The sequence below is a fragment of the Gymnogyps californianus genome, chromosome 9 (genome assembly GCF_018139145.2).
Source record: "Gymnogyps californianus isolate 813 chromosome 9, ASM1813914v2, whole genome shotgun sequence".
NCBI classification, from domain to species: domain Eukaryota; kingdom Metazoa; phylum Chordata; class Aves; order Accipitriformes; family Cathartidae; genus Gymnogyps; species Gymnogyps californianus.
Genome location: NC_059479.1, coordinates 5126500 through 5149641, shown reverse-complemented (window position 1 = coordinate 5149641; position 23142 = coordinate 5126500). Strand labels below are relative to the sequence as shown.

The 23142-nt window shown below is 37.8% G+C and overlaps 1 protein-coding gene across 1 annotated transcript in view; it reads left to right on the top strand.

The window, feature by feature from the left end:
* Positions 1–23142, top strand: part of LOC127019787 (uncharacterized) — a 239319-nt gene that overhangs the window by 170784 nt on the left and 45393 nt on the right. Inside the window, exons 4-5 of the mRNA XM_050902015.1 lie at positions 1843–1952; positions 8306–8357. Coding sequence (XP_050757972.1) covers positions 1843–1952; positions 8306–8357 — 162 coding nt within the window. The remainder of the gene's footprint in view (positions 1–1842; positions 1953–8305; positions 8358–23142) is intronic.

Below are 23142 nucleotides of genomic sequence, written 5' to 3'. Positions count from 1 at the left end.
ACAAAACTCACTGGAAAATTTTGCATCTGGCAGTATCTGTGATTGTGGATTTTTTACCACTGATATCCGTGTATTTGGAGCATTAGTGAACAGTTCTCAAGTTCAGTCTACATGGAAAAGTAATTATGTGGATCACTGATTAGGGAGTCTCCCTGGCAAAGTTGAAAATTGTCCTGAAAAAGGTGATTTAAACACCAAGCACCAAGCTTTTGCAGTCAACACAATGCCCTTATACGCAGTCTTCCCTGGTATTGAAAGCTCACGCCTGAGCAAATTGTAGTCCAGAAATAAGCAAATAGAAATCTCAGCTGTCTTATCCAAGATGATTAGACTTGATAAAATCAGTCACCCAGGGATATTTTAAGAGTACTGCCATGGTGGAACTTTGGGAAAGGTTCTTCTACTGAAGAAGATTTGTGAGCTGATGATAGTTAGAAAATTGTGTTCTCTGTAGTTGAACATGAAACGCCAGTTTCCACAAGGAATTATGAGACTATGGGCTGACAACAGCAAAATAATTACTGCTACTTCACCTCTGCCACAGTCCTGGAAAGCATGGTGGGTAGCTGGTGTCATTAGGGAAGAGACAGGTGTCCACAAAAGCTAAAGCTACTTCTAGAAGAAATGGCAGTTATTTTAGTGACAATATTTTCTATCCCCACTTCTCTCGTTCCCCAAGTGAAGAGGCAAGGAGGCTTTCCAGAACTTCCTTCTGTGGCTTTTTGAATTCACTACGTCTTTTACCATGTATGAATAACTCATATTTTTGGAACATAGTCATTCTATTTTGCATTTTATCCTGTGGAGAGACCTAAAAAAGTGACTAGAAACAGACAGCATGATTCTCACTTCTGCCTGCCTCTTAAATTTCATTTTAAATTTTCAGCAATCTGCAGTATCAGTAATGAGTCTTCTTGACTCCACAAACACCGTAAAATACCATCAAGACTCCCAGGATACTTATACCTCAAACACACAGATGATAAGGAGTGCTCTAGGAATACCTTGCAGCAAAAGATGACAATTCTTTAAGCAACCTGCTACTCCATGGAGCTGAGCATTGCGTGCTGTTGGATTTCTGAGTCCCCTGGGGTTGTTAGGATCCATATCTAAGGACCCACATCTCTGCTAACATGCCTCTTTACACAGAACTCAATTTACTGAGCAGCCCCCCTTGCTGACACAACTTTTCACCTCTTACACAAGAGAATGGAAGCAACCCTGGAAGATCTCATGAATAATGTATCCCTCTCATGTATGAGTCATGCTCTGTTCTGGAACTGTGCAGATGGCTGCCAGGTCCCTCACTGGTAAACAGGAGATTCTGTATTGCTCTGCTTCCTGGAGAGTAAAACAAAGCATAGCTACAGTGGCAGGCAATCCTGAAATACTGTAAAATTCATTCTGCTCTGATGCAGTGTATTTACTTCATTTCTGTATTAACAAGAGGAAGTATATGGGAAAATTTCTGCTTGCTTTAAGCCATTTCATTCTGACAGACTAGAAAAAAAGGCTTTAATTATAATGTCTAGTGGATCTTGATTCAAGCCCCAGCAATCTTCAACCAAAAATTCTATTCTGATTCCCAGACACAAAGATACGTCTTTCCTAGAGAAACTGGTTATGGTGGTGCAACTGATACAAGCAGCTTTATTGTGCTGATGGCAGCTTACAGATTGCACAGAAAGCCTCAAAATACTACGATGTATATGCAATTAAATGGAATGTAAAGTCCAAATTGATTTGTGCCTCCTTTCCTTATCACAACAGTCCATCAGAACATGGTAAATGCATTGGAATAATGGAAAATCCACTTGCTCTTTTCTGTGCCATTTCTTTCAGATAATGTCTGTGAAATACCTGAGGAATGCTCTTACAGTACAGTTGTCTGGTTGGCTTTATGCAAGCAATTTGCAGAGCTCTTTTCTACATCTTAAGTCTGCAGAAAACAGGTGGGTTTTTCCATTCTTCTTTTTATTCTCCTTTTTCTCCTTTAGAATGTTTTCAGCTCTCAAAGAACAGTGACGTTCAGAGGCAGGTTGGTTCATCATGTCTGAATTTTGATGTAGAAGAGTTACGTAATGCTATTTTGCCTTGTATTGAGATTTAAAAAGAATGTGGTCTTTCATATTGTTTTAGGTTACAGTAGTCATTCATCTGCCATTGTTTGTTTATAAGGGCCAAAGAGGTCAATTATGCAAAAAATGACTATTGCTGCACCACAGTCTCTACCCTTAGCATGACTAGTGGTTTTATCTGGATCAAATCACGAATATGTATTAAACAATTGGGCCTTTTTGTTCAACTGTGGTTAGTTCACGTGATCTAGTGGAACATGGTTAGTTTTAGTAAAAGCATTGTAAGAAATAGAGTGCCGGTGTTGACAAACAGATTAGCATGCTACGAGTTTTTATGCAGGTTACTGACATCTTTAGGGAAGTAGGGAATCTCATTTAGTGGATCAGTTCTGTCAGAATTTGAAAATTGTTGGTGATTGTGTAAAACTTCATATGCCACTTCTTATTAGGAAAGCTGTATACTGAGGACCTGCAAATACAGTCTGATCTGCAGGATGCTGTCTGCACTTCTCTGTACTTGGCCCATATCACCTCAAGGCAATAGAAGTGATGAATAATCCTTGGCTTTGTTCTGCCACCTTCGTCTCATAGCACTTTCTGCTTCCAGTCTTCCATCCTTCCCTATTATTCACTTCTCCCTTTCTTTTATCCGTTTCACTGCCCTCTTCCTTTTTCTACTTCCCCACTTTCATTTTTCTTTAACCTATGTATGCTTCTGTAGTGAAATTGAAGCAAGTAATAATGGCTCACAGAAGTGTGAACCAACCTTCATCCTTCAAAAATTTCATTTGTGTTCTGCATCTTTTCCCCCCTCATCCTTTCGTCCAGTCTAGTTTAAGTGGAAGATGTACCAAACCAGATGTTCCTAACCACTCTGCAGTCTGATTGACATAATCATTAATAATGATAATGTTTCTACTTTATGAACTTGTACTATGTTTTATAGAAGTGGATAAATAGAAGTGGATAAATTGTCACAGAGAAATTAACCACACTTGAATACACAGGAATTTATTTTGGATGCTTATGTTGAAGCACATCAGATCTGATTCATAGATGCTCAGGGAACCCATAAATCCAAAGAAATGAACAAATACATGGGTGCTTTATGGTCAAGTTGCTAGAATCTCAAGAAATCAAAAATCAGTGAATTTTCAGACAAAACAAATAGCAAGTTGTTTAACTATACTGTGGCCAGTAGTTAATTATGCTTTCTGCCAATGATGATACCAGGTAGTCATTCTTGGTCTGGTGAATATGAAAGATAGCGGCCCTCAGGAAGAAGTGAAAGGCAGTCTGCTTCAGAAGATCACTCAAACACTTGTGAGTCAATAGAACTGAAATTTGCCCCATTCCCCTTAGCGCTGAGAAGAATGTCTTCTATGCTGAATATAGATTACCATTTCTTGCTGGCTTTGGATTCATAGGTATGTGAGACAGACAAGTCTCACTGGCTCCATGATCATTTACTGAATTATTCTCTGACTATAGCAGTTGTGATCCAAACCCAATCTCCACCTGCTCTCTCCCTCCCATATTATCCTACCTCTGTCTCCATGCTGTATCTGTTACCGTATCAGTATCCCATAATATGGATAGCTTATGCATGAAGGTAAGCAGACTGCGGTATTTTGGGTAAAATACTGCTACTGTTTCCCTTTATTATTGACATACCCATAGTCGCTTGTTCAAAATTCGCCCAGGAGTTGCGCTGACTAAACATCAGGGAAGGTGTGCTGAGTATTGACTGATACTCCCAGGAGACCAGCTCTTCATTCTTGATGGGATTTTTTTTGAGGATGGATTTAGACCAAGTCCATCTGTTTATGACAGACTGTCCATCATGTTACAGCATCTGCTATGAAAAAAAATGTAGTTGATTGGCTTAAAACAAATAAAAGCAAGAAAACTCTCAACACACAAAAACTTATTTGATGGGAGAGTGTCAGAAGTAATTATACTGAGTGAAAGTTAAAAAACCACAACCAAACAAATAAACTTGTAGAGCTAATGTAGCTATTAGAATGAATGTGTTTATGCCCAGATGAGCAGCTGTCCAAAAAATTCAGTTAGATTTATGAACAGCACATGAATTTACTGACAGCTGGTAATTCTGTTAAGCATAGCAAATCTGCAGGCAAAGGATATCATAACAACACTGTTTTTAAGGAAAGATTAAACAAAAACCATTTTTATACAAAAAAGGTGCATATCCACGTGTATGTGTGCGTACACGTGTATGAGGTGAGTGAGTGTGTCAGTGAGAGCACATTTTGCAGATGTACTCTCGAAATAACTAAAGTGTTTTCAGAGCAGGAGGAAGACTGAGGTAGGTAAGATGTGACATGGAAAACTTCTCCTAATGAATGAACAAAAAGTAGACGAGAAGTAGGATGGTCTGCAGTAGTTGTTCGCCTCCGGCAAGCTCAAGGCATATTTAAGACACTTACAGCCACATCAGCTTAGGAAATAACATTACTTTGTTCTGTGGTCTTATGAACTAACTTGGCTTCTTGCAAAACTTCCATAGCTTTTGATCTTCTTTTTTTCTTCTCCTCATGTTCTTCTGCCAAAGTAGAAAAAGGGGCAGAATCGAAATGCATAAATGCATGGCTTTTATGTGAACTGCATCTCTAACGACTTCCCTTTGTACTTGTATAAATTTAAGCTACTCTGACCAAGTTGTTCTTATTAAATCTAGCCCTCCGAGCCTGTATAATGCTTGGAGTAAGTTCAAGAGGACTGACTTTCCAAATGTAAATGCAATGTGAGGTTAACACTTGCAGTGGAATAATTTAAAGAGTCCATGAAGTTGCTGTCACACAGTCTTTGCTGTTCACTCCTTACTGGTCTGTTTCCTGGAAGACGTGCTACAAAAGGAGGATAGTATCTACATGGCTGCGTATGTAAATTGGGTAGAGGGAAATTGTGCTTCAGGTCTACCAGAAAAAGCAATAAAAATACAGATGAATGTATTCATCCTCTAAAGGAAAATGAAGAGGTGGTTTGACTACAGATGTGAATCATCTGATAAACTGACCAAATGAAGACTTTCTGTTAGACGTTATTTAAATTAGAAGTGGTGTCAGTACAGCACATAAGATTGTTGTAATATCAGGAACCATTGTGTTTAGCAGAGTTGCTAGGTATTGAAAGTGACAGTAGTCACTGAATTTAATCACAAGTCTGTCTGCTTTGGCAGTCTATTTAAAAAAAAAAACCAACAAAACCACTTGTTTGTTTGGGAGGGTGTTTTTTGAGGATATTTGAAAAGAAGTTAGAGCTCGATCAGTGACCTGACTCGGTGTTAAAATTTACAGATACTGTTGTCACCTAAATTTGAGCATGTTATTTCAAATAATTTATTCTCTGCTTTAGCTGTTGCTGATAGTCCATTAGGAAAAATAAAGAATTCCATACTGTTATGGTTTTGTTACCTCTGTGTTACATCACGGAAACAAAACATGCTTGCATTTTCTCAGTGACTTTCCATCGTTCCTTCTTACAGACTTCAATGACTAGGTTTGTCATGACAACAGGGTGAATAAATTAAAATACCTGTCTTTAAAATGGGAAGGTGATAGTCTGAGAAGATGAAGCCTTACAGTATTTCAACTTCTACAGTTCTTTTACTTAAAGCAAAATCTATCTGAAGGGAAAAATACTTCATTTTCTACTTCCAGTAAGTGCACAGAACTTGGATTATGTGTTTTTGTGGAATATAAGATGGTGAGTCAAAGGTCTAAGCATACATAAGGGCTGTTTCTCACTTAATGTCAAGGTATTGGTGTTTGACACTTCTTGGCTGCTGTGGTATTACTGTGATTCATCTCAACATATTAATGTAACAGAACATGACTGATGTAACAGCGTGTGACATATCAAAACAACACTATCGGAGGCCAAGGAATTCAATTTTTAATACTGCTACAAAGAGTCTATTAATTTTTTTGAGAGTTTGTTTTCACTCTCAGACTTGGTAAATTTTTGTCATTTTGATCTGAATCCAAGTGAACTTCTGAGATGTTATGAGCCAGAGTCTTTATTTGAAAAGCCAGAAAGTCCAGAGACAAGGCTCTGAAACAAAATCAAGGTCTGAACATACAACATTTATAATGGACAAAACAGAAAGCAAAAAACCAGTATTTAAATTATGGGTTTGTCATGGTTTGACCCCAGCCAGCAACTAAGCACCACACGTTTTCCAAAATGTCTTTGTTTTGCATCTGCATAGTTTAGAGGTTTGCTTAACCGCAAACCTGAAATCAGAGTCTGCTTTCAGGGCTTTTGCTCATTACAAACATATGAAGACATCATCATCTTCAAATGATGTTTTTGACCTACTAGCTACTGCTTCTTATAGAGATAGAATTTCACTGTGTACAGCCTTTATCACTTGGCTTCCAGATGTCATCCATGGTTGGAACTGAAAATACTATCACCATCATATTGTTTTGGTTGTTCCAGAGTTTCTTAAGCTTTCCTAAGCTTCCCAGTAGTGTATCCAAGAATGACTGCCCCTTGGAAAAGGGAGGACTTGGGGAAGGATTGCAGTTACTTAGAGGGCCAGCTCAGGTCCTCATCCACTTTAAACTCTCCTTGAGCTCTGAAGTTACACTGTTGATCTCTTTTGAAGTATATTTTACATGGTTTCATATGGTTTCTTTCTTCCTCGGTTGGATACGGTCACAAAATTATTTTCTGACCCTGCTGTTTTAGATATATTTAGAGAAGCAGTGTCAACCGGTATGTACATTGCCACGCTGGAGAGCTGTGCGGATGTGTTCTCCCCTGGGAGAGGATCCAAACCTGATAGGTTATAGTTAATAGTTGGGCAAGCCTTGGATGTCAAGCTTGAGAAGCTGAGCAGCAGTGACCACTTCAGTTAAAAATCGCCAGGCCTGTTAATCATGAAATCTAATGAATATGTTAAAAACTGCAGCCGTCTTTTCTGCAGGAGATCCCACTGTTGACGAAAAAGGCTGAGAGGCCAGAGAGGGCAACAGTAATTTTCTTCTATAGTTAGAGAAAAGAAGAGGTGAAAATGTCAAGAAACTTTTGGGATCTTTTGTGTTCAAAGATGAAGGTGAACCAGTGTGATTCTTTTTTCTGGTCTGTGTGTACTTTCTCTAGAAAGACAAGTACTCCTCGGAGAATTTGTACAAAATCTCTTCAGCAATGTAATAGAAGGCTAAAGGAGTTTAAGAAAACTTTTTATTAGGAAGAGTTTGAATATTTCTTTCTTCACCATCGTTGGAGAAAATGTGGCTTTTGTTATTGTAATGTGATTTTTTGCTATTGGTGGTTATTCCAGAAATAGAACAAGTACTGTCCTGGAGATCAGACTTTTTTTTCTGTCTCTGAAATACTGTATCTTAGAATTTTAGCATATAAAATAGCAATCAGTGAGTATTGTGCTTTGTTTATTTATTTATAGCTATGATGAACATCATAAAAGCAGAAAAACAGAAGGGCAATAGAAAAAAGATGAAAAAATGAAATGCAAGCAGGAAAGGGAAAGAATCTATAAAGAACAGAAAGATGACGTGTCTAGTGCTCTGCTCAACTATCTGACAGATACTGGCAGCAGAATACATTGGAGTGGTTTAGATCTCACTATATTAAATTAACCCCAAATCAGCACAATTATAAACTCAGATTAATTAAGAGCAGCCATTTTAAACCATATGAAGCTGTTTCATCTCTTCAATACAGATTTCTAGCTAGTGCCCTTATTGTGCTAGTAGACACATCTACCAGATTTTCAAATACTGGTAACTAGTTGGGTCTAGGTGGATCCTTTCACTGTTTGTATGAGGCTCTTATGTTTTGATTGTTAGCTTTTCAGACTATTGGTGGAAATAAAATGATCATGGAGTTAGGAGATTTGCTTGGATTGCAAGTAACAAAGAAAACAGATTACTTCCATTTGACTATAATTTGAGGCTTTGAAGAACCTTCTCTGCAGCTGTCTTCTGCCAAATACCTGATACATAATTTATAGCAAATACCATTTGGGGGGGGGGGGGGAAGCACAAACAGAAATTTTGGGGTGAATCGTTTGTCATTTGTGTCTAATCTTTCTTAGGTTTATTACATTTTGAATGACAAGATGAACATACATGGTAGGGCTTACTGAAATCTTCTGGCCATCAAGTTCAATCTTATGTATTGCAAACACCTTCACCATGTAATTTCTTTCATAAACTCCAAAATCTTTCTTTTAGGTCTTGTCTCCCCCCGCACCCCCCCGCCTTCTTGGACGTCTGTTCCAGAAAGGTATTCACTACTTTTTTGGTTAGGAGTCTTTCTCCAGTCTCTAGCATATTGCTATACCTATGACATGATGTCAGTTACTCTTCTACTGGAAATTGCTTGAAGATACATTTATTTATATGAATTTACTTTTGCCAGTCAGTCAGCGGTAATGAGTTACATGACGTGAATATCGGCATTCAGATATCGGTATTCATAAAAGACACAAATAATAGAGGTTCACTGAAAATTGCAGTCTTACATCTGTAATGCATGTTAGTTACAACGGAAATAGCTGAATTATCTAGATATCTGACTTGAGCCCCCAAATGTAAGTACTTCTCTCTTAACCTATTATCCATTCAGCAGCAGCTTCTTCATTTTAAGTAGAGGGTTTTGACAACCCGTCACTCTTCTATCACATATAGTTTAAAAAGTGAATCTCTGTTTTGAAACACGAAGAAGAAATAACCGTCTTTGGAGTGCTAATCAGCTGCAGCTAATAGATCCTCTTCTCTTCTTATGAGTAGAGAAGGTGACAGTCATATTAGTTCTTGCAGAAATAGAAGAAAAGTTGGGAAGAGAGTATAAGAGTTTATCTTGTCCTCCTCCGCCTCACATTAGCATTAGTTACTGTCAGATACTTAGGGAGTTCCCTCCTGCTTAGATTGAAACTTGTATCAAGAGATACGCAACCCCCTGAATTCATAACAGTACCATATACGCTAATATATAAAAATAGTACTATACGTGAGAGATTTTATTATATGAGAGAGAAATATTATATCTTTAAGATAACACTTTCAAGCACAAATCAAACAATTTCATGTGAATGGAATATTCTTCATTTTGTTCAAAAATTAGTGATGGGTTAGTGTAATGAAGACGCTATGTTGTTGGGTGTGCCAAATTTCTGAATTAAGTAGAATATATGCCTTGTGGGGCATGGCATCTTTGGTATATGTTCTTTATAAATCAGGGTCCTGTTGAATTTTTGCACATAATTTTACTTTACAGTTTTGTTTTGGTTTTTTTTTTTTCCTGTCTTTGAAAGAATGGTATAGGAAAATACAAGATCTAAAGTAGATGGAAATCTACTAAATACTATTTATTATGTTTTCACAGCTAATGAGTTTGCCTGGGAAATACGTGCAAGTAGTCTGTGATATTAACATAATGTACTTGTGCCTACTCAGTTCCGTGCACTATTCTCATCGCCCTGAAAACTGTGAAGGAAAATAGAAATTCGAAAACTATCAATGGTACACACTCCTATGCAGAGGAGATTGTTATCATTCTTCCATCCTACTGCATATCGTGGGCCAAGAGCGTTTTGCAATACCTGCAATATGAAGCCTGTTACTTGTCCATAGCTTGTGTTTTATCTCCAGTGTAACTATTAGAAATATGCATGTATCTTTTAGTGATTTCCATAAATTTTAAATACTTCAGTGTGTAAATATTTGCTTTTTAATGATAATGAAAACTCTGACAAACCTCTCTTATCAGAGATGTCAGTATATGCGCTTCTCTTACACATGGTCCTGAAGAGTAGGATACAAGTGGTAGAGGAAGGATTTATTTGAATAGTTTTGATACATGAACTAAGTTACATGACCTCTTACAGGTATCCATTTCAATAGTAGTAATTAATGCTGTATAAGTAATAAAATATTTCCACTACTACTTCCATACTGGGCTATTAATTGTTTCTTTCAGGCACATCTCTGAAGCACTTTCTTGATTCTTAAGAAAACAGAATTTGCATTGCATTTGTAGATTTTTTTTTTTTAAAAGCTAGATTTCTAATTTTTTCTGTCGTTGCCAGAGAATCATTAGCAACTGCTGCAAGATTTATATTCTTGGAAATGTCTACAGTAGATCATAGTCTTTAACTACTGAGGATGATGCAGGGAGAAGAGAATGCATGTTTAGACAAGATGAATTGTGTTTGTCCTTCCACTTAGTTTTGAAATATTTATGTATATTCTTGTAACATTACATTAGAGAATTTGCATGTTATCCACATGTCACATCACATTAAAGATGATTTGACCTTAAACTATAGTAAAACAAAAGTGTGAATGGCAGTAGGAGTACTTTACATATAATACTTTCTACTCACAAATACAAATAACTTTTAGCCTTTTTTTTTTTTTCCCTGGAAGATTTTATTTCCTAATTGCATTCCTGTGATCACCTTTGTACTTTACCATATTTCATTGCAATATACAGATATAAAGTATAACTGAATTTCTGTGCCAGATAGCTGGGGAATCAGCCTCATCTAGTTTTCCATTTGGTAGTAACCGGTAGCAGAGATTTTAAAGAAAACTTTATGAAAATCTTAAGTGAATAATAATGGCACCCATTACCCAGAAGGTAAATTTCTTCCTCAAATACGTTGCTGATTGATGATATCCTGTATAATCATATACTTCATTTACAAACATTTTATTGGGGAAAGAAACATTCTTGGAAAACTCCTTGCTATTGGAACTCCGGATATTTTTGATTTTGGTTGTCATGCTCTATTGTGTTTTTTAGTGTTGCTGGGTTCTACTAGTGGAAATAATTCCAGTGCTTAATTTTGTACAATATAAAACAAAGACCTCTTTTCACATTTAATATACATTCTTTTTTAGGAATTGCCTCAGCAATTTGTCCAGAAAGATAATTCAGATGCAGGGAGTAATGAAACTAGGGCGATTAGGGTGTGTGGGCAATAGAAGTACAGAAGAGAGTCACGTTGAGAATCCAAGACCTCCTATACTTTGAGTAAATTTGAAATAATCTATGACTTATTTAATTGGAATGTTCCTGATACATGTGCTGAAGGAACACAGCCTGTAGGTCTGTGGCACAAGGACCACCGCAAGCACTGAATGGCAGCTGCTTATGATTCTGAGTTCTTCCAGGAGCTCCAATTCTTTGTCACACTGCCCACATGAGTGGGGGCTGGTCCCAGAAGGGCTAGGAGAAGGCCGACAAAGGCAACAAGCAAGCCTGGTCAATGTCCAAAGCTAAAATATTCATGATGGAAAGCAATAGAGAAAATAATGGCAGTAAAAATCCTCTTCATTGCCTTCATTATGGCTTTACTGCTGCACTGAATACTAGACAAGCTGAGCCCACTGTTCAGTGACTCCTGATAATGGAAAAGAGGCTAAAAATGCCACTGTTTGTCCCCTCTGTTTTTTGTAGACTGAGACATTTAAAAAAAAAAACCCCGCAAGTATTTCTCATTTGTCCCACCTGTATTTATTCATTAATCAGAGCTACTACTGATTGTGCTACCAACTCAGCCCCTCATTCCCCAGGTTGCTGTGTGCCTCACACAGCTGTCAAGTAGCAACACTCATTTATCTCAAAGTGATATAACTGATATTTAAAGGTCAATATTGGCTCAAATCATCTGTGGGTTTGAGTGCTTAAAAACAACGGCAGCAATGTACACACACACAAAGAAAATCTCTGGTCAGCTACTTTAAGTCTAAACGATTGCAGTTATCAAAAGTGAAGATGTCTTTTGGGAGCTGATATTTCCTTTTTTCTATAGGCAGGAAGCATTGCCATATGAGAAGCATTTGTGATCTCGTATTTCTTTGTGAAAATCCTGATTTTTTTTTTTTTTTTTTTTGAGAAACTTTCTTACATTTGATCACAGTGAATGTGTCAAAAAGTTCTATTATTTTTCTAGATAGATGTTATTAATATGAAGCACCTTAAATTTATGAGAGAGAAAAAACCCAAAATAGTCAGGAAAAAATATTCTTCAATTTTAAAAGAAAATATTTATTTGATTTAAAATATTTTGAATGTAGTAGGAGAGATTGTCAAAGGGCAGCATAATTTGAGTAAATAAACATTATCATACATCATAAGCTACAGCAAAACTTTCATCAGTATATTCAGTGTAGGGTATAGGGAGAGACAGGGTTTTCCCTGTCCTAGCCATCATGATTCTTAAGGTGTAGGCTACTCCTTTCCGTTATTTCTGTATATATGCCTGCATATTGTATGTTTCTGTATATGGAGCTATGCACCTACATTTCAAGTCCTATCCTGCAAGTTCAGTCGCAAAAAGACAAGACTTAAGTGATAGCTTCATTACTTCTTTTAATTATAGTAAAATGATTTGGTTTTGCAGCTGGAAAGATAAAGTTTATAATGAAACTTCAAATTCCTAAACCAATTCTCTCTACCAAGGAGCCAAGAGAGGAGAAAAACCAATAGATACATAAGTCTGTGTGGTTATTCCCCTCAGTGTATAGCTGTGCACCGTCTGGTGAGTTTCTGCTGCATGAAGCCTGGAACCTTCTGATCAATAGCTAATTAATAAAATGCTAAGAGTATCGAGTGTCATGTATAGTGGCTTTCATGCAGGAATCTCAAAGATCTTAAAACCCTCCATTCTCAACCACACCACAGAAGTAGGTTTGGCTTTCATGGACTGATACAGATGAAGCGGTATGTGTCCAAGGTCAAACATTTAATATATCAGAAAGAAGATGGCTTCTGCTCCATTTCCTTACTGGTACAAGTATTCAGCTGCTACCAAGAGAAGGACTATTTTCTGAGCTCTTCTCTTTTTTATAGAGTGATGTGAGATGATTTTTCACAAAGCCCTTTTGTTATGCAATCTGTAAAACAGAATTCATCAGTTTTCTTTGTAGCATTTGAGTGTCTTCGTCATCCCTTATGCATTCCACAGCTGAAGTCAATTAGAACCTTCCACTGACTTCGCCCTGTAACACGACAGGGCTCACAACAAGAATTTCTTCATATTTAGCCTAGAAAGGAAGGATTAAAGGTTTTCAGTCCCATGACTTCCAGTAAATGCTTCAAACCTTTGAAATGTAAATTCAGTTATTTCTTTTTTCAGTTTTTTGCACCTTATTTATCACAGGCATCTCGAATAGGGCCTTCACCATAGGAGCAAGCCAATTGTCTCAGCTAGGCTGCAAAATCATCAGTGATTATGGTATGTGTTATACTGGCTTGTATGTGTGTGTGTGTATCTCTTACCTGACAAACTGATCTGGATGAGCATGAGATTTCCTTTTGGACACAGGCTTTGGGGCTCCACGGGGCCTGGAGTTCTTGATACTATACTTGACATGTCAAATATTTGAAATTAACTGTCAAGTATCTGTTAATTGTGTTATTCTGATGCTGAGATAAGTGCTGATTTTTTTCATGTTGTCAAACTGAAACTATCATAGGGAGTTCAGTAATGGTCAACTGTGTAAGTTGGGATACAAGTCTGACGATACCATGATGAAGAAAAAAGGTTCAGTTCCTGGTCTTGGATTGAACTTTCCCTTTTCTTAGGGACGCATGCCTGACTCCACATGGCTTTACGTGAAGAACTCCTATATCAGATTAAGGGATAAAACATTATTTGAATAGGACAGCTGCTCAGCTGGTATGAATTAGCATAGCTCTGTGGGAATTGACAGACATATGAAGGATTAAGAGCAGCTCAGGGCCTGGCCTAGCATCATTCTAAACATCATTTCTTAAAGTAAGCCTTAAAAACCTTTCTTTGGCATAATGCCAGGGAAAATACTAGGTAACAGCACAAGTCTGGCAAAACTTGCTGCCCATTAAGAAAATATCTTACCCTAAGGAATGAGCTTTATAAAGCTTCTCCAAGCAGTATGATAAATAACACTGGGGAAGCTGACTCTCTGCACCAGGGATGAGTGGGTTTTTTATGCATTATTTTATGCATTTAGCATTTGTCTAGCAAAAGGAGTGGGTTTTGTTTCCCACTGAGTTTCATACCGGCAGGGTTGCAAACTTGTAGACATTACTGAGATGTAGTCTGATCTATGTAACAGAGTTGGGCAGTAGCAACGAGCATGTGGCAGCTTAGTCTGCTTGAACTCTTTAAAAGGGCTTATTCTGTCCAGCATCTCATCTTGATACGTCTTGAAGCTACAGTTTCAGGACAGAACATGAGCTTTTGGGGCCTATGAGACTTAACATTGAAGTCTAAGTCCTTATTTTCCACATTCTTCCAGGTTTCAGAAAAACCCAAAAAGGCAGACAGAGCTCAAGCAGTGACAGGAACATCTCCTGTACACATCATGCTTTGTTTACAAGAAACTCATTCAGGCAGATAGCAAGTGCCACTCCATTTTTCACATGCAGTGAGTCAAGCTGCTTGCAAACAGCAGTTTCTCACCAAATGAATCCATGTTCTAGTAAAGTGTAGGCTTATCACTTTTTTCTTTCTAAGAGCTTGTTATTTTAAACTACATTGTATATATTTGTATATTTTTGAAATGCCATCATGAAGATTTGTCAGCATTTACTGATTTACAGAGATACAGAAAGGAGAAGCATATTGCAACACTCAAGTGTTACTTGCCATTTGGACAGGTTTAGTGCATGATAAAATATAAGTTCTGGTGCTTCTGCCAAGAGTTCAAGATTAATATTAGAGATGTAGCATAAATAATGGCTGTTAGATATAATCTAATATTTGCACTATGCTCTATACGAAAAAAAGACTAGGATGTTTTGGGCTAGGGAAAGGACAATTTTTATGTTTCAGACTTCAGTAATACTGGAATTGTATATCAAAACCTATGTTGTGATGCATCTGGAGTTCAGCATCCTTATTCTGACATGCTTAGTGTGACTGCCTTGATACAAAGTCCGTTGAAATCCACACCACTTTCATTGATTCTAATACCTTTGTTTCTAGAAGCTTGTATTGGGTTTGTGTGGCAAGGTTTTGGTAGTGGGGGGGCTACAAGGGTGGCTTCTGTGAGAAGCTGCTAGAAGCTTCCCCCATGTCCGATAGAGCTGATGCCAGCCGGCTCCAAGACGGACCCGCCGCTGGCCAAGGCCGAGCCCATCAGTGACAGCGGTAGCACCTCTGAGATGATGGATTTAAGAAGCAGGGGGGAAACCTGCAGCAGAAATGAGGAGTGAGAAGATGTGAGAGAAAGAACTCTGCAGACACCCAGGTCAGTGAAGAAGGAGGGGGAGGAGGTGCTCCAGGCACCGGAGCAGAGATTCCCCTGCAGCCCATGGGAAAGACCATGGTGAGGCAGGCTGTCCCCCTGCAGCCCATGGAGGTCCACGGGGAGCAGATCTCCACCCGCAGCCCGTGGAGGACCCCGTGCTGGAGCAGGTGGATGCCCAAAGGGGGCTGTGACCCCATGGGAAGCCCACGCTGGAGCAGTCTGTTCCTGAAGGACTGCACCCCGTGGAAGGGACCCATGCTGGAGCAGTTCGTGAAGAACTGTCTCCCGTGGGAGGGACCCCACGCTGGAGCAGGGGAAGAGTGTGAGGAGTCCTCCCCCTGAGGAGGAAGGAGCGGCAGAAACAACGTGTGATGAACTGACCACAACCCCCATTCCCTGTCCCCCTGTGCCGCTGGTGGGGGAGGAGGTAGAGAATTTGGGAGTAAAGTTAAGCCTGGGAAGAAGGGAGGGGTGGGGGGAAGGTGTTTTTTAAGTTTTAGGTTTTATTTCTCATTATTCTACTCTGATTTGGTTGGTAATAAATTAAACTGATTTCCCCAAGGCGAGTCTGTTTTGCCCATGACAGTAATTGCTGAGTGATCTCTCCCTGTCCTTATCTCGACCCACGAGCCTTTCATTATATTTTCTCTCCGCTGTCCAGCTGAAGAGGGGAGTGATAGAGCGGCTTTGGTGGGCAGCTGGCGTCCAGCCATGTGGTAGAATACACCACAGAGCTGTATTCTGAAAATGAAAGCAGGTAAAACATGGGCTGATGATGACACTGATCACTTGAGATCATTTATTCAATCTGAGCAATACCTAATTTTTTGCAGTCAAATGGGACTGCCTATGGAATGAAAAAATATATAATGTAAAGGCAACAGAGTATTTCCCTCTGCAAGTATATATTCTATTTTTTTCTCTGTTTTTTTATCAATTTGTATTTTATTTAAATGTTCTTGCCTAAACCATCTCTTTCTCTATGCTTATGAAGTGTTGAACACATTTTAAATATTACCACCTTTTAAGGAGTGACCTCTATTTTATGTGGGAGTAAAATCCTTTGCATAATCCAAGTCAAAGGAGAATGTTCCCAGAATGTCATGCTTTTTCCCTTCTTCCTACTTTTAATTTAAATTATGAAAGATCAGTTCCTGTTTTATCTCTGCAGCAGGGGAAGCAAGTGAAAGGAGCGGTTTCCTTTTGTGTGTCAGTTTTCCTCAGCTTATTTGGGTTTGGTTGCTAATATGTAATTTGCTCTCTCTGACAATGTAATTGATGATTACAGTGTCTGCCTCCCTTACTTTGTTGGAGGATCAGAGTTCTCTGCTTCAAAAAGACACACATGAGAATCAGGTGCTGTTATATTCACTAATTAGTAAAAATAGGGTCTTTTAATAAAGGAATAACTTTGTTCTTCTGACTTCAGCAGTTTGGAAAATAAGTTGCATTTAGCGTGACCGGAGGGCAGTATGTTGGCTTCTAGTTCCAGTAATATTATTGATTTGAATTGCATTGTATAAATATGACAGTAATTATTCATCAGGATATTTCTGAAAATTATTTTACGATACGAAATTGCTCTTCAGTAATTTAAAAATTAGACACTGTTGTGTGTTTGTTGATTTTTGTATTTTTATTTGCATGTATGAAAGGAGAGGTGTAGGTAAAACTGGGTGAAAATCTCTTTGATCACTGGCCTCTTTTCTTTGAAATTATCTGATGAAAAAGTTGTTATTTTATTTTTAAAGTATCTGCTGGACATAACCATACTGACTTAACAGGGATTTGTGCAATTTTTCTATAACACATAAACAGAGGTTTGGGATCTAACGGTTCTGAGGTCAGATATTCATCTGGTGTAAATTGGTGTAGCTCAATGTACATCAGATGTGGATCTGGCTCATTTTCTCTCTTTGTAATTGGTACTTGCATAGAAGACTCCTGCATCACCTCAAATTGCAAGACTAATTTAAATAATTGGGGCAGAAATGGGAGTCTGATAGCAGGGGGTTTCAGCAATGTGTTGGAAGTGTAGCATTTGTTTTTCTGCAGGCCAAGAAAGAGGCCAAGAACACTCCCTTTTATTTAAGAAACGCAGCATATGAACACTGCTATTATTTAATCAGCGGAAGTTGGAAACAGGTCACCATTTAGGTAAATAAATGAATATCTGTTCAGTGTTAACCAATGAGCAGGTTTTCAGGAGAGAGAAGATGTCTTCTGCTTTTTCCTTCCACAATGGAAAAAAAGCCTTAGCACATCTGGGATGTCTTCTTACTTTCCTTTCTAAAACAAAAGGAAGCTTTTGTATTATGTACACATATGTCCCAAGCATCAAAGATCGTTCTTGGCTTTTTCTTTCAGGTATTTTGGAGACTAAAGCTAGTGCAGATAATAATGTGATAATTCTTGAAACTAAAGCAGATGATACCAGGATGATCCTCAATAGTGTCAACTTCTGAGGTTTAGAGATTTGCTTCTAGTTTGCTCTGGCTGTACAGCTTAAGTTGTAACAACAGAATACCTTCAGGACGTTTGCTTTAGGTGAAGATAAGCGTATGCTGAAATAGCCTAGTGATTAATGTGGAGGAGTGGTGTGTGGGAGGAACTGGACTATAAGTTCTGCTCAGTATCTAATTCTAGATACTTAATTAAAGTCTCCTGAATTTAAAGCTGAAGTCTTAAAGATAAACATGTCAAAAAATGAGAGGGTCTTTTCTTTCTCTAAGAGATACTTTTGTGAGCTGTTTTGACTGTAAGGAAACAACAGTATGGTAAAATTTTAGTTAGCGTAAATTAGACAGGGCTATTGGCTGTCTGTTGTTTCCTCCAAGATCACAGATCATTTCATATTCTTATTCATCCACCAGGCTTTCCTTCCATTTTTAGTAATTATGTGATTACCATTTGGAATCAAGAACTAGATAAATAATATTTGGTACTCTGTCTTGTTTAATGTTTATTAGGAAATTTTAATAAAGTTTAAAGATTTCAAGCCTTTGCTCCACAACGTACATATCCATGTGATTCCACTATATGTGAATTCACTGTGGTCCCAGTTATGTATACAAACTGATACCATTTTCTGACTTCTCTTCTTAACCCTATCCCAGAAGCCTGACTGGGCATAGCCCAGAGCTTTAGAGTATATTTGGGTGGGTTGGGTCCACAATTGGATAAATACACTTTAAAGATATATTTGCAAGTATTGTCTGACAAGTTTTAAAATATAGTGTAGGCTTTGAAAGAACTTGGACCCAGGTTTTGCTTCCTATGCACAGTTCCCATCAGTAACATTTTAAAATATTGTGACTTTTCATAACAGAAACCAGTTCATGATTTCTTAAGACCATCTAGAGCATAATTTGACAATGAAAATTCTGTATTTAGATAAAGGACATTAATGTGTTGTATAAACTTTTGGCATATAGTCTCAGAAATGGAACAGCGGATATGGTCCTCTGATAAGAAACTCTCTGTGCATGATACAGAAATGGACCTAAAGCTCAGTGGACAGGATCTAGTAGATAAAGTTTCTTCCTGCCTGCTATTTCTAACATTTTTTCATTGATAACTGATGGTGTCATTTGAAAAGTCACTTAAAAGATCTGTTACTACTAGCAGGTATATCATTTAACAGAGTAGAAAGCATATTTAAAGAGACAGTTTTATTAGCTGTTATTCTGTCTTAAGACCTCAGCATTGGTTCTGCCTTATACTCTTCATTAATCAAATCCTCTGATACTTGTGTCGTTTGCAATGGAAGGTGACAGATAAATGCCCATCCAGGAACTTGATTCTGGTTATGGCAGGCAAGTGAGTTCCCTGTGTTCAATGGTAAAGACACAGGGTGTTCCTTGAAGAAAGATTACACGTGCCCTAGCTAGTTACGCCAAAAGAAGGCCCTTATCTGACTGGTCGTGTCTAGCAAAAAAATCACTGTAGATACAGTGGTGACAAAAAGAAAACTCACCACCTCAGTTTTGCAACATCTGTTGATGAATTCACTTCTTCCTGGAAAGTGTCCTGCATGAGAAACAGGCATCTTGTTAACATTACTTTGAATAGAGAACAGGATTAAAGATTAAGAAGAACAGAACAAAAATATCGTTGTCAGGAGTAGAGAGATCCTTCCTGTGTTTCCACCGTATCATAACAAGGCAGTGATTAATCTACTTTTACAGCTTTTCCCAGATGTCCAGTGCATGCTGCAGAGTTTTGCATTCAGGAATATGATGAGATGCTAATGAGTTTACGGGTTTTGGGAAACAAAGTAAAAATGTTTCTAGATGCCAGGAACATCTATCATTTACAGTCTACCAGAAAACAGTGGAATTGCCCCATCCCATTTGCAGTGCTAATTTACTGTAGGTTTCCTAGAGAGAAGAGCTATCATTAGATGACATACAATTTCTGCAATTAGCTGGTTAAGCAGCATTTCTTTTTTCAAAGTAGCATAAAAATGACATGTTCAGGAACAGCACATTAGATTTTCTTCTAAGTGGCTACTCCAGGGAATAGTATTTGTCCTAGAACATAAAGGTCAATGATAATTGAAGAATGTCAATAATGGCCAGAGCCACTACAAAAATTCATATAAATCTGTTAGACCATTTTATATGTTCTTTCTTCAGTAATATCACAGGAGGTGATATTCCCATAAGTCAAATTCCGTAAGTAGGAAAGTGCTCGACCTATCCTTCAAATACTTGGCTTGTAGAAAGAAACATGTTAAATTACTACATTTATCCTGTAGCATATTTCTTTTTAATTAGTATTTCTAACGGGTGGAGTCAAGTGGCAACCAAAAACCTATTGCGATGCATTTATTTGTGATCTAGGGAACAATACAAATGAACAATGTGTTGAAGTATGGCCTTAGGAGAGTAGAATTTGGATACGTATAAACTTTGTCTGCTAACCTACATTATCTATAACTACTCGCTTGGGTAGAGGTATGATGAGAAGAACAAAAAAGAGAAGGATGTAAAAGAATGAGAGTTTCTTCCTTGTATGCAGTGGAAAGCCTTAATAGTTGTATTGAATCCAAATAAAGAAAAGGCATCTGGGACGTGGAAGCCCAGAAGACGGGATCCATTTGCATTCTGAAAAGTGTGTCTTCCATACGCAAAAAAATGAAGAAAACGAATGGGTTTTATCCCTCCTGCTCCTCCTGCTGGAAGTGTGTTGTCTGTCTAATGTGGCACCATCTGTCGTGTTTCATTGCAGTGAATGTGGCATCTAAAATACATGCACGATTGTGAACACAGGAGTATTGGAATGCACTTTTCTAGAGTTAATGTTTTACTGAACTTTTTAAAAAATGAATGAGAAGATTTCAGAGTTCCTCTAGATAAAAACTTAACCAAGAATATAATATTCAATTTCTCAGTTTTAAATGCAGCAATTAATTACAACAGTACTCATAGTTTGTTGTGTTATATGGCTTTCCTCTACAAACTAGTTTTCTTTCTTTCACATTTCTTGGAGATGATGAACTCATTTCTCCATTTGTTTAAAAAATAAATACAAAAAGTACTTTTTCCAAGGGAAGAAATTTTCCAGGATTAGAACAGGATAGAACAGGTTTTGGTGACCTGGGAGACTGTAAGTTTCATTGGAGAAGAAGGTAGAAGTGATGAGAACGGACTAAAAGCAAGCTACCAGGTGTTTTTCCTCAAGTCATGTAGACATACGCCTTGTTTTGGTTTAGTACGGAAAGTCAAGTGCAGAGACTTTTTGTTTCTGTTTTACTACATTTGTTTTACTTTCTGCATACATACTTGAATGCGTCTACTTATTTCTATATCACATTATACCATGTGTGCACATTCATATCTGTCAGTGCTATGTGTTGATGCATGATGCATTTCCTGCTTATAGATGTTCTTTGTTAATTGCATTCGTGAACATAATACTGTCTTGCATCCAATTTTCTTCTCTGTTTTGCTTTTCAAAAACTAACATACAAATATATTGATTGACATTTTTATTCATTAAAGGTGGGCTGAATAGATTCAGAAACATTCAGGTACAAGCTGCTAGTACAGTTGGTGTTTTCCTTTCCAAGAAGCTGTTCGCCAAATCTAAATAAGAAGTGTTTTTAAATACTGTGGAGATTTGGCTCTGCTGACTAGTAGCTGTGGTGTTATTCTCCTGAAGTACCTTGGGAATGACATTATGCTAGTACTCTTTCTCACACCTGGAGGCATTCGTGATGGAGCGTTACCAATTAATTTTCATTGTGGCTTTCAGTGGTATTAAAGCACAGCATAGCAGAGGTACAAATGAATTAGTGTAGGATTCAAATGCTTTGCTTTTGTTTTTTTCTTAAAGCCGGTTATCACTTCAGGTTTAGAGCAACCACTGGCTTGATCCCTAACTGTACAGTTCATCCGAGAGCACTCGTCCTGTTGATAAATTAACTGATGGGCGTAGAGTTCACCGACGGTATTAGAAGTCTGCACAACATGACATAGCACAAGATAGAGCCAAAGTAAATTGATACCTCCGCAGTGGAAATAGTAACTCAAAAGAAGAAAATTATTGTCTCTGTAGTGAAAGTACAGCAAAAGAAAACGTAATTAGCTTGTATTACACCGTTTGGAAATCAGTCTTTGAATGTTCCATAGCGTAAGGATGTAAAGCTATGTCAGTGTGGGGCCATGCAGAAATAACTGAGCTAGATCTGAACAAGGCAGTGCCTGTACCTGCAGTGATACATGCTTAAGAATCAAAGCAGAATGCTACTGTGGCATTGTGAGGGGTTTTTTTACCTTGATAAGAGAACAGCTCAAAAATAGCTCAGGTATTTCTTTATTTCTGAGCTATGCTTCTGAGGCTACATAGGATTTGACGTTCAAGAGTCCACAAAATCTTTCAGCAATACATGTCCGTATACCTGTTTTGTATCAGATGATGTTATGATTGTGAGCACAGATCAGACTTGTGTTTGTACAACTAACCCATTTTAGTCTGGAATTTCTGGGAGAAAAATATATATAAATGGCCCATGGTGTGCATATGTGGTGGTTCTGTGCACACCAAGTAATTCTGGCACTTGTACATGTGTTGTACTTTCTGCAGAAGTGAAAGTCAGTTGAATAGCTTCTTAGAAGTGTTAGACTCCCTCCACGTGCACAAATAAGCCACATAAAGTATGCTTGGTAGATGTGTTCAACACTTCCTGCTTGGGTCAGTGCTACTATGTTGGGTTCATGCCAGTTCAGACATCTACACCAGGCTCTGCTTCGTGATACAGAAACATCTTGTTAGAGATTTCTGTGCCCATCAGTGAGATGCAGCGATAAAAAATGTCGCATTAAAGGAATTCTGCAATTTATCTGTACACAGACAGTAAATACCTCCAGGTTTTGTGTAGATATAATAGTTTGGGTACGTGCAGAGGGATTCATCAACATGTCGGACATTCAGAAACCCGTGATAACAGTGGAAATCTTGTACTTGTGGTAGCTTTATTTAGTCTAATAATTCAAGTTCCAATGGTAAGCATTTAAGTAATGTCTTTTCATTCAGGTGTGCCATAAGATTTCACAGGTAGTTTACAGCTATTAAACAAAATATTTAGATGCAGATCTGACCTTTTCTATGAGAAATAAAGATTTTTTTGATCCAACTACGTGTATTTTAACACTATTGGAAAGATTACTCTGTTTATAATAAAAAATCCATCCTGCCCATCTGAAATGGAATAAGTGATTTTTTTAAGCCAGGACTGAAAATAATCATATATATATATATATATAAATATATATATAAAAAAAAAGATGAATGTCGGGAGTGTTCAATTTACCAGGCATTAT